We start from the raw sequence: 12,722 nt of genomic DNA on the forward strand, positions 1-12,722 counted from the left end.
AGGGACAGCCAAATAAAAATCACGTCTCCGAACCTGGCTTAAAACTTGAACGCTGAGTCACTGAATGTAGTTAGCGCCTTATTGTGGTTTGAAAATGTACTAAACTTGATGAATTAATTAGTTCGAAATCCTGGCCGTCATTCAAAATTCTGGTGTTGATGAAAAATTTTTGTCGAAGTTTTTGTTGTATTGTTGTTATTTTCTCTTTTTTTGAGTGATCGAGTCATCGAGTGTTTTCACTTTTCATATTCATATCTTTCTATTGCATTAGTCATAGGTTGAATTCTGTTATATTTTAATTACATGATGACTTTTTGATTGTTACCTAATTGTGCATTTATAGCAAGAATAAAAATCAGTATGCCAGTAAGTATTTGAGACGTTATATACTTTACATCCGAAATAATAATCCATCGAACCTCCCCAGCTATCTTACTTTGCATTTTGTACTTCACTGAATCAATTATTTTTATTTGTTTGCTGTAGGCGTATCATTCAACCATCAATGACTACGAACAAGTAGTCGGTAACATAGCCGTACTACCGTTGAAAACCAAATATAGAGGTCCAGCTCCTATAGCTACTGATGATGAAGCAATGGACATCATCGATGAAGCACTGTATTATTTTAAATCAAACGTGTTCTTTCGTACATACGAAATAAAAGTGAGCCATCCTTAATTCTGTTTTTAATCATTACGTTCCTCTTCGGAGCTTTGACATAATTTCATTTGATGTAGAACGAAGCCGATCGTGTATTAATCTATATCACATTATTCATTACCGAGTGCTTGAAAAAACTTCAAAAATGTGCTACTAAAACTCAAGCTCTTCAAGAAATGCATACTTTGGGTATTTCAAAATTCGACATTCCAGGTGAATTAGGATTTCCTTTGAATTCGGTTTATGCTAGACCAGCCAATGCTTCCGAAGCAGGTTTGTAATTAAAAATCTGTTCCGTTCAGTTATGTACTTTACCTAGTCTATTAATTGGTTGCTCATGTGTAGATTTCATGAGACAGTACTTGCAACAAATAAGACAAGAGACTTGTTTGCGTGTGGCTAACAAGGTTTTTCCCGCCAATGATGCGAAACCTTCCAAATGGTGGCTATGCTTCGCTAAAAAGAAGTTCATGGATAAATCTTTATCGGCTCCCGGTCAATAATCGCTATATTCATTATCTTAAAATAATCCTGTATTTATGTTGTTTATCGTGCTTATTTATTCGTTTTTAAAGTTTTTTATCCGATTAAAATATTTCGTAACCGTTGATATTTTATATAATTATTGCTCTTCCACTCGATATCCTTCACATTATTTGTGTCGTTCTAGCGAGTATGTAAACGAACATAAACGAATCATTCGCGGAAAGATGCGTGGAATTGTTCGCAAGAAAAATTATGGTCGCAGCTTCACATTCTGCTCAACTAACGCATTGAGTTTTCTCCATTGTTTCACAATCCATACACGTAATCATTTACTAAACAATATGTACATTCTAACGGATTCCAATCAGGTCATTCCAATGACTTCATTTTTCGATTGTAAGAGAAAGCTCAATAAACAAACTGCGGTGACATCATCGATACATTACGTACCGAACACGGTTTCCGTAATTCAAACCGTAGCACGAATAGGTGGCACAAAAAATAAAAACACGCAGGTTCTTAAGCTTTTATTTCTTTACGATACGTCAGGACTAACTATAATGTTCATTTCAGTCATATAATTATTCGCGGATGTCTCCATCATCCTATAATTCCTCTGAGATATGCGGCAGTGAAAAAAATAACTGATTAATCAATTCTTGAAATTCAGAGCGAATTATAGAACTTAGAACGAGAAGAAAAAAACAAGTAACAGTACATCGGCGAAAAATTAAACGTACTATTTCAAAATTTAGATATAATCACGTGTCAAAAAATTTAAACTAGAAAAAAAAACAGTTGAATATTTCGGAGTACATTAAAACCTGTTCAAAATATAGTGTTATGTTAAAAATCGTAAAAAAAAGAACCGCGTAGAAAGAAAAAATTTTTACTTTAGTCCCAGTATCGTTAACATTTTCGAATTTCAACATACTTCGAAAAAAATCCACCTAAATGGTAACGAGAGAATTTTCCACGCATTATCGAATACAAAAGGATGAACTATTTGAACAGGTTTTGTTTTTGAACAATCAACAATTGCATAAAAATTTCAACATGAAGAAATATTAACACAAAACACAATCACAATTTTAAAAAGCTACCAGTTAGGTACACTTTTTCGATTTCTTTTAATCAATTTAGTTTAGAGGAATTTTATCGATTTAAAACAGACAAGTTACAAGAATTTCTCATTTCTAAAAAAAAAAAAAAAAAAATGTAAATCTTTAATAAAAAAAAAAGTAATCTTAAAACGATTAAACTAAATCAATTCGAATTCAAGTATAAGATACAAAGGAACCAACGTCTGCAGAGAATAACGTGGACCTGGTTACAGATCAAACATCGCAAACTGGTATTTGAGAGAAAGAAAAATTCAAAATTGTAAATTAAGGCTCGAAATAGGAATATTTTGAATAGCGAATTATTTCGTTCATTTCGCAGATTTGTTCCCCAAATTTCAACTTCTCATCGAGTATACTTCTAGCAGTATAATGAATGCTCACTGCTCAGTAACCAAAGTTATAGTTTTCAAATGTTTTTGTTTACTCAATGTCAGATGAGTTATATGATTTAGTGATACAAAATTGATACATTGCCAGTGAAAACGATGCACTCTAATAGTTGTGAATTTTGTTTCAGTCATTTCTACTTTCAAAGACTACTTTTTCAAAAAAAATTTCAATTTATCCATTCATTTCAATTTATTTATTTTTTTTTAAATACAATCAAAAACTAGAAAACTAGAAAACTAGAATTGAACGGATCGTCTCTTTCTTCACTCCAAAGTGCGATGTTCAAAAATTCCCTCGCTATATCGTATACTTCAACTCAAAGTTTGAAATTAAAATAACTTATAAACTAAACTACTTGACCGCGATATAGTTCGCCTCAGTTCTGCTAAACTGTTTCTTTAACATTCGATGACGTACAAAAAAAGTTCAATAAAAACCATAGTAATGATATAAAACATATCACACCAGTGGTATTGCTTGTCAGCGCGATGCAAACATACCGAAAAATACGTACATATGCATACGACGAATACATGATACACGCGCCAGGTATTCGAAAATTAAATGAAAAAAAAAGATTCATACTCGTACAACCATTCGTTGATTTCATCGCAATATCAATGATTTCTCCGGATATTGATCAGCATATTTGTTCTTACATCTTACGCGTTTCAATTTCATAATTTCACAAAATCTCATTGCCTATTTGACCCGGCTTTTCGATGGGTCTCGTCACGTTACGTTAAAATGATTCGTTTCAATACGCAAAACGTACAACATACACAAACATACATACAACGTAATTCATACGTTACTGTATGGACAAAATTAAAAACAAAAACAAAATGGGCAAAAAATTGGAAATAAAAACAAAACAAGAAGAAAACATCCGTAGACATACGGCAAAAAAGAAGGAAAAATTTAACACCACTAAACCGTATATAAATTCACAATTGGGTCGTTGTTATCGTAATCACGATCGCAACAACTACATAACTGCGAAAAAAAATCAAAATTGCTAGTACAAAAATCAGTTCGAATCTTATTTTTCCTCTCGTCTAAAGTTACAGTTCAACTTTTTCAATCACGAGAAAAAAAAAGGCAGGTTTTTTTTAAATTCAACATTTAAGAAAGGAACAAAACAATTAAACAAAAATTTTCAGGTCGATTCAACATAACGATTTTTCGTGATATTTTTTTCTTTTCAAAGTGATATTTTTCTCATAACTATTTTTGAGATTAATAAATATTCATTTAACGTTTGTGTCAGAAAAAAAAGGTATAAATTATAAACAAGGGGGGAAAAATAAGATATAAAAAAAATACGGTATAACAATAAAGTAGCATAATAATAAAAAAAAATACCATTCAACGATTTGTAAATAAACTATGATGCATTGCTGATACATATAAAAATCATTTCGCAGTGGGTTGCAATTTTTACCTTACACAATGGTGGGAAACAATAGGTCATTAATGATCTTCTGATGTTTTTTTTTCTTTTTTCGTTTTTATCCGTAATATAATAATAAATTTTCATTTTTTCTGCAATTAATTTCAGGAGCAACTGAATGGAATCAATGAAACTTGTACATGGGGTTGCTGTCCCACTGAAAAAAGGTACAAAAACAAAATAATCTTATTAATCTTTAAAATGAAACAAACATCATAATATGTATGAAGGTTGATGTAATGGAGCTAAATTTAAAATCATATGTTTCAATGAATTTTCCTCGCTAATTATTATAATCCTACTACTCCATCATCAGCATAGGTATGAATGTAAGAAATATCGCGCAGGCATTCATTTATCTCCATAGTAATTTCTATTTATGAACATTATGAGATTTGAATAGAGAATAATAATTAGGTAAATTGAACGCTAATGTTTTTTACGACTTCAAAATCTTAAAATGAAAAAAGGAAAAAGGGTGACATTCCATAAGTAATGCTATTGAATCATTCATATGCAAAAACCTGAAAGCTTCACTCACGCAAAAAAAACAAAAGTAAGCCATGTAAAGATTTTCTCATTATAAGCTGAATTATAAAAGGCGGAGAATAATAAATGTCAACAGCAAAGTAGGAGACAAATAAAAATAGAAAGCAACATGAAATTACAGTAAAAAAAGGCTGTAGTGATCCTTCATAATATAATATAGTGTTTTTGATTGCGTGAAACGGGGAAAAGGACAGAAATTTCATTTTTGCATACGAAACTCTTGAAGTATTCAATCTCAGCTTTATCAATTATAACTTTTTTTTGTAGACGAATCGAATATTATGAAAAAAGAAACATGGCGATCAAGTTGAAATCCATTGGCAACAGTAAGCAAGAAAAAAAATCAAAAAAGCCTTCACAGATAAACTACTTCGAAAAAAAAGAGAGAGAAAACGATTGCGAGAGATTAAAAGGAACCAAATAGAGTAAAAAGCTGAGGTACCCCGAAACGAAAAAAAGCGTCATACGAACCTCATATTCATCTCCTCTGGTAACCTGAAAAATTTACACGAATCGTAAAATCCATTTTTTCAACAAAAAAAAAAATCTTATCACAAAGAAGCTGTTCTTTTGGTTAAAAACTCATAGCTACTCGACCGAAATTTTAAAAAAAATCCAGCTCATCCTCCATTTTAGAAATCCTCAAAGCTATACAAAAGAGCTCAAGATTAGAACTTTACATCCCACACGTTACATACAAAAATTAACAGAAAATAACTCAATTTTGTGCTCTTTCACTCGAGTAAATATTCTATAGTGGCTTTCGAGGTATTTCCAACCACGCTGCAGTTAAAATAACACCCAGAAGTTTTGCAAATCAAAGAAACTTACTTTGAGGATGTTGCAAATATTGCTGCATAGCATGTTGTTGAGCCGGAGCAGCGACCATATGATGAGGTGGACCATGTGGTGGCGGCGCCGGTATTATCGGACACATGACAGGAGGAAACGGGGGCGCACTTTGTGTGGCCATAGGAGGCTGTTGATAACTATTAGGAGTATGTGACTGCGACGGACCTTGAGGCGTTTGCGACGGCGAAGGTGCCGAGCTGGGCGGCGGATGCTGTTGCGGATGATGAACGTGCTGCGTATGCGGTGCCATAGCGACCGCACCACTACTGTGATTCATGTACATAGTCGTCGCTGCGGAACCGGTCGTATCGTGATAGCTGATCGACGAGGGTACCAATGGTACCACACCACCTCCTTGTTGAGGAACCATACGAACCATCTGCGAAAAATCATTCCAATTGGAGTGTGAATAGAAAGCTGAATCGACCGTGTCTAATTCGCGTTCGAGCATTGCTGGAATTAACACTACCTGAACGTGCTGATAAGGCTGAGCAGCAGCTGCCGCGGCTGCCGCAGCCGCTAAATGTGGATGAGGCGAATATCCTTGCACAGCGAATTGTGTACCGGGCGCTAGAGGAGACTGCGTTAATGTTACCGAAGGAGCTAATAGAGGTTGGCCAGTGGCCGCAGCAACTTGCATGTTCGATGGGTGATATTCAGTTCGATGAGTTCCCACGGTGACTGCAACAATGAACGTAGAACAAAATCAATATCAAAATATGTAGTTAATTGATTGAATCAGTTTAGTTTTTTATGCAAATAACATGGCTTGACAGTGGCATTCAAATCTTACCCCAGAGCCTTAAAATGTAAAACCATAAATTAATCTAATTAATCTCGTACCTTTACGAAGTCTACTCGATTGCGGTGGAGCAGCTGGTACATACGCTGTTGGTTGCGCAGCAGCTACAACGTATGTACCAGGAACGACCATTTGTATGCCCGTAGCTGTATTCACAGAATGCACATTATAGCTAGGAGTTTGCGGGGTGTGAGGCCTCGATTGAGTTGGTGTACTCGGAGATCTCTGTAAAAAAAAAAACAACCATTACACAAGTTATTTCATTGCAACAAATTAGTTATCACGTCATATGACCGAATTTCAGACTTACGCTAACAGGAGTGAACGATTTCGGAGCCGGATTATATACGAATTCTTTAGCGTTTGGATTAAGCGTGGATTTTTTCAACGTGGACGTAACATCATCGATTTCGTCGTCATCTTTGACGGAATTCTTGACATTACTTTCAGCGTCGGGCGAACCGCGTTCCGAAATAGACGGCGAAGGCGACATTGAAGTCTGCGTCGCGCCAGATTTAATATTCTGCGACTGAGGCGGCGATCTTTGAACACATTGTGTATTAGGGTTTGGCTGCGACGAAGCTACACCCTGACTATTGGGCGATTGGTGTTGACCAGGTTGTAGCACGTTTTGCGCATGAACACTCTGTACATTAGACGTTTGAGAACTTATCACAGTTTTTTGCTGATTTTGCGCCTGGTGTTGGGCAATCGGTACATTAGGCGCTGGTACCGGAGCCTGCGGCGGCATAACAGGCGGCTGCTGTTGCATTTGCACTACGGCTGCCGCAGTTGATTGATGCATAGGCACCTGATGCGATTGCTTTGGTTGCTTATGAGGTAATATCGGTTGCTGAGGTAGCGACGCCGGATGCGGTTGCGAAACCGCAGCCATCTGCGACTGTTGTAAATGCTGCGGTATCAATACCTGAGCTTCTCGCGGCTGCATGTGCACGTGTTGGTGATTAGGCGGAGGTGGAGCGCCCGCTGCCGGATGCTGGCCAGCGTAATGCGCGCCGGCTACAACATGCTGCGCATGAGGCGGCGGCGGTTTCATACCGACTTGGGTCGTGGGTGCCGGTTGCGTCGGTGGTAAAGCGGGTCCGGTACCCGGTTGAGGTACGGCGATCGCTTGAGCGTGGCTAGCCACAACACCTGCCGTTTGCGTAGCTGTCGACGGCATTACCATGCCATGCTGCGGCGTTTGCGGGGCCGTCGTTGTATGCTTAGACTGCGGCAGCGTCGGTACCAGTGACACAGTAACCACGTTCCGCTCCGAAACCGGCGGCGGTGGCTGTTGCTGCATTGTTGGCGGCGATTTATTACGATTGTTTACCACTTGAATTTGTTTCGGCGCTTCAGGCGCTTCTTTATTCTTACCGTCATACGACGACGATAAAGTGAAATCGGCACCAAACTTTTTCAACTCGCTGATTTGGTCTTCTCGACCTGAAATTAAAAAATACAATTCGTTTAATTACAATATTTTACGTAATCGCGCAAATCAAACAGAATTCCAACAAACCTCTAGAATTTGAATGATGTTGATGGTGATGATGTTTCCGCTGAGTATTTGCCACATTGGCACCGCCAGGCACTTGTTGACCTTGATTATGATACTGATGCGGTGGTTGTTGCGAAACAGGAGGCATTTGTTTAGCTTGATAGTCGGCATTACCATTCGGTATTGCCTGCACAGATATTGGTGAAGTACGTTGCGATTTTTGCTGCTGTTGCTGTTGCATCGGCGGTACGTTCTGCGAGTGATTAGTAACCGGTACAACGTTTTGAGGAAATGCACGTTGTTGATGTAGACCACCGGCCGGATACGGAGGAATGTTTTGCGGTTGCGTCACGACAGCCGAAGCGCACATCGCAGCATTCTTATTTTCCGGGGACGAGCGATTACTGCTTTCACGCATAGGTTGCGAATGCGCACCGTGTGCCGGCGGTTGCTGGTGGTACTGCTGCGGTGCTTGATGATGATATCTCGATATTGCCGAAGAATTGTTCATTTGTGTTCGACTTGGGCTTTCAGGTACATTGTAGGATCTTTGGTTACCTGCAGACCGTATGGTATCTAGAATAAATCAAATTAGTGAATCAATGTCTGAGACATAATGCACGCGAATGTAACGAAAGGATTCATGCTTTGTTGGGCTAAAAAATCATAAACTTCATAATATATCAAAGTCGTTAATTAGGAACCTCTTAATAGCTCTTCTCGACAACTAAAACCTATGTAAGCATAACCAACATACTCCATCGGTAAAATTCTAGGAAAAATGTATCGATTTTTCTCTCAAAAATAACATACAAAGCAAATGATACAACTCCCAAGAACAAGGATAATAGAAAAGCGAAAATCAAAATGAACAAATAAAAGAAAATCAATACGTAAAAAAATCATAATCCAAAAAAATTCAACAAAAATGCTGAGGCAGGCAAAATAACAGCGGTTTCGTACTCGTCAACGTAAAAAAAAAGAAATTCAACTACTCTGCGAACTAAAGCGCGTATTTCCTTTTTTTTTTCACGCATCAAACAGCTGTCGTATTGCATTTACCTCTGGCCGTTCCTCTAAGAATAAGAGGCGGCGGTCGGTTATGGTGCTTTGCATGGTTTTCCATTATTTGTCCATTGATTCTCGGCTCCCTATCACGCGGAGGATATGTATTATGAGATGGCAGCGGATTCGATCCTTGACGGATCACCGAACGAGGAGGAATAATGGGCATTATATTAGAGGATGTATAAACTGGAACTGAGCTATGGTTAGAGCTACTGTATGAAACTTTCGAAGGTGTATTCGTAGTGTTTATAACAATGTTGAACGAAGGGTGAGTAGAAGTGGGACTAGTTATGCAATGATTACCATTTGACGAATAACTTCCTCGTGAACTGCCGGCACTGCTACTGCCACCACTTCTATGGTGCTGAGAGTTTTTACGTTTAGCCGGAGGAACATATTTTCCGTCGATTTCGCCACTCGGTCGTACAACCGATGCGTACAATTCTTCTTCATTTTCTCCGTTTTCAAGCGAAGCGCGAGCTTGCGACGATGGATTTCGTTCAATTTCCATCGCTATTCTAGCCGCTTTGGCTTCTTCTTCTCTGTAAACAGGTTGGGTATAAAAGTGTGAAAATTCTTACATAGAATACATATAAATAGCAATAATGCATAACTCATATTCAAGGATTAACACGGGTAGTTCGAAACAAATCTTTCGTTTGCAAAAAAATGACTGATCATTTCAATTTATATCGCACGAATTTTACTTTCGGTAAAAATTTTAAAAATCGCAATTATCTGCAGGAGAACTACACAAGAAACTTACTAACAATTATTGTCGATTACTAAAAAAAATAACGATAAATAAAGATACACTTCCAGAACACAACAATACCTACTCCGAAGTCCAACAGTTACGTAGAACTTGAAACCCCTGGCCCAAAATAAACATGAAATTCATTTCAAATGACATTTGACCTTGATTGTTGGGTTTTAGATTGTTCAGACGTTCATTTCAATGTTTCAAATAATGTATCACGCATGTAGAAATGACGGTAGACTATGAAAAATTAAATCCATATTTTTGATTATCAAGAAATTTGTCAAAATTTTATAAAATTGTTTCTGAAATTTGGAACATTTGAAAAGAAAATGAAATTCATTTAATTCAAATTTCAAATGAAGTTCATTTTTAATTTTTTTCAACTCGCGAAAGAAAAAAAAAACAAAAAATGAAACTTCGAATTTTTTCCGCAAATATTCAGGCATTATGGTAGGTCGCGCATTCTTACGTCGTTACCGCGCTTCAAGGATTAGGGATGGGATTATCGATTGCGTAGCCTTTCAAAAGTTTCGCAAAGACAGAAGACACAACGTTATTCTCGTACTCTTCTGGTTTACGTCTTTTTACTGAGAAGTGAGAATTAAATCATCGTCTTCACGATGGCAATATTACAACAAACGAACAAAAGGTAGCAAACTATCAGAGAATAGCTTGGAAGGAAGATGATTACAAAAGATAACTTCACGTTTACGATAAAAACGATAACATTATCATCATACGAGATTAGCTAGAGAACAGAAATTCTACTAAGAATCTCCCGATTTCAAATCGTCTCAACTATACAATATTCAGCTGGTCTTTCGATTCTATTACGAACTCTACGACAAATATTCATCAAAAAAGATGTCAAAGCTAAAAAGAACTTACTTGAAATCTTTGGTGTTATTTTTGATAATCTGTACGGTGTAATCTGCTAAACTGTCGTCGTATGTTGATCCTACTCCCAATTCTTCGTTTCTTTCAAACATATCGTTTACATCCCAACCATTCTGTGTAATGAAAAACAATTAGTAATGCGAAAATATAAAAATACATAAGACGCATATCACGTTTACTTGATTGCTTTCAGATGTGCTCTCTAAATCACATTCTTCTCCATTACCCAACGCTCCTTCCCATGGTTCCAATTTTTTCTCTCCGCTTACTTCGCCATTAAATTTACTAATACCAGAGTCAATGAATGAGTCTATAAAACACAATCAAGTCAATTCAAATTCAAGCAAAACACACATCAATCGAAGTAAAGAAGAATCATTGCATTACCTTTAACAGCATAGTTTACATCAATATTTTCAATACTCATGTAGACGATATCTTTTGCTTGAAAAATTAAATTATCAACTACTTCATGAGCATCAAATTTCTGCGGATCATTATTGTCAACTTTATGCGCCAATTCCAAAACAACATCGAATTCTTGAGAAAACGTTTTAAATATTCCTTCGTAAGTTACACCTTGAGTGGTTTCCAACTACGAATGAAGAAAAGGTTTCATTAAGTTGAAAAACAAAGCTATGTATCAATACAATAAAAAATGAGTGATATTTACTTTAACTACAGTTCCAACGTGGGATGTAGCTGCATGCATAAAAAAATTATTAGCGTAAACTCCTTCAGCGGTAACTACTCTTTCCGCAGGTCTGGGTCGCTGGTTGCTCCTTTGAAAAATAATAACTTAGTTATGCGTCCGTATACTAATATACAATAACTGTATAAGTGTTTAAATGCATTAGAAATCGATTAGTTAACCGATACGAATCAAATTTAGATAACCGTCTACTGTAACGAGTTGATAAGTTTCACGAATCATCAACAAAAAGTGAAATAGATTTCTCGAATATTATGATTCTATTTTACATTTTAAGTAAACGATAGCATCGTTAGTTATGAAAATCGAAAAATTTTACCAACGACACGCCTACACCTATTGAGAAGATCAATACTTCGATTATCAAGTGCATAAATATTTAGGTCAAGAGGCCATGAGTGAACTTGAATAAATCTCATTACCAAGAACAGATACGCTAGTCCAGTATGAGTAAAATTGAATACGGAAACCGCTGCATATGCCCGATGAAGCATAAAAATATCTTCGCTTAACGATGTAAACATTAATACAATCACTTACCTCACACTTTTTGGACGACTCTTATTACTGTGTCGCATTTTATCTTCGTTTCGGCCCGGACAGGCGCCTTCTCGTTTTTTGGTTGGGACCGGAATTTTGACTATTTTATATCAAACACTCGAACATATACGAAGAATACCACAATATTTCATACAATAATACCGATACAATTGTGTAACCACTTTAATTTCAGTACAAAAATCACATGTAATCGAAACTCTTGCTTTATCTATCGAAAACGAGAAGTACTCTGAGATGCAAGCATTCAACGCGGATTAATTTTACCGCAACAGCTGATAATTGACGTAACTGATTTATAAAGTACGTTTGCGTTAATCGTACTACAATGTAATGAAATTAACTATTCTCAAATCATTAAAATTTCGTTTCAGAAATGATTTCAAAATGTATTAATAACTAAATTAACGTTTACAAAGTAACTTTGCTGCGAACTACTTTTTCTCTTCGCAGGTACGCTCTGTTGGGAATTAAAATTTAATGCAGCGACACTACCGGGTTTTTATACAACTACATCGAATGGTAGAAGATTTGAGGGTTAATGACCTTTTAAGATATTGCGCCAAACTGAATGTTGTAGGTAGTTTCTGCGTTTTTTACGAGTAAAAATTCATTCTGATACAGTGATACGTGCATTTATTTGCCATCGGAATTCGGATGCTCACGAAATGATTCGGTTTTGAGTTTTTGGGATAAATTTCCGTTTCAAACAAAAGACATTAAAAAAATGTATGCCAGTTACAATAATAATATACTTACTGCGGAGATTTGAACATGCAAGTATAGATAAAAAATATAAAACAATTCGTAAAGTAACATTCGCTTCAGCCCTCCAGGGAAAACAAAATATGATTTATTTATTTCACTAATCAGTGATAATAAAACATACTTTTTTGAATTC

At 36.4% G+C, this 12,722-nt stretch overlaps 2 protein-coding genes across 4 annotated transcripts; one reads left to right on the forward strand and one right to left on the reverse strand.

Moving 5' to 3' along the window:
- The first annotated feature begins 189 nt into the window (after positions 1-189).
- Arpc3A (Actin-related protein 2/3 complex, subunit 3A) lies at positions 190-1,271 on the forward strand. Its single transcript, XM_065345603.1, has 4 exons — positions 190-366; positions 487-666; positions 741-936; positions 1,009-1,271. The coding sequence occupies exons 1-4, from the start codon at positions 361-363 to the stop codon at positions 1,164-1,166; spliced, it is 540 nt and encodes a 179-aa protein (XP_065201675.1). The 5' UTR covers positions 190-360; the 3' UTR covers positions 1,167-1,271.
- A 390-nt stretch (positions 1,272-1,661) lies between these two features.
- Positions 1,662-12,264, reverse strand: LOC135832374 (ataxin-2 homolog). 3 transcript variants are annotated; one of them, XM_065345588.1, is made up of 13 exons: positions 11,804-12,264; positions 11,225-11,333; positions 10,939-11,146; positions 10,731-10,861; positions 10,543-10,664; positions 9,195-9,433; positions 7,845-8,399; positions 6,630-7,768; positions 6,361-6,544; positions 5,987-6,198; positions 5,497-5,896; positions 5,137-5,160; positions 1,662-4,273 (listed from the first exon to the last, which is right to left on the reverse strand). In XM_065345588.1, the coding sequence occupies exons 1-12, from the start codon at positions 11,839-11,841 to the stop codon at positions 5,144-5,146; spliced, it is 3,354 nt and encodes a 1,117-aa protein (XP_065201660.1). In that variant the 5' UTR covers positions 11,842-12,264; the 3' UTR covers positions 1,662-4,273; positions 5,137-5,143. The 3 variants fall into 3 exon arrangements, with proteins under 3 accessions (XP_065201660.1, XP_065201659.1, XP_065201661.1); XM_065345587.1 differs by lacking the exon at positions 5,137-5,160; XM_065345589.1 differs by lacking the exons at positions 5,137-5,160; positions 9,195-9,433; positions 10,543-10,664; ... (2 more) ...; positions 11,225-11,333; positions 11,804-12,264 and adding an exon at positions 8,886-9,188.
- Between the last annotated feature and the right edge of the window lie 458 nt (positions 12,265-12,722).

The sequence above is a fragment of the Planococcus citri genome, chromosome 1 (genome assembly GCF_950023065.1).
Source record: "Planococcus citri chromosome 1, ihPlaCitr1.1, whole genome shotgun sequence".
NCBI lineage: Eukaryota > Metazoa > Arthropoda > Insecta > Hemiptera > Pseudococcidae > Planococcus > Planococcus citri.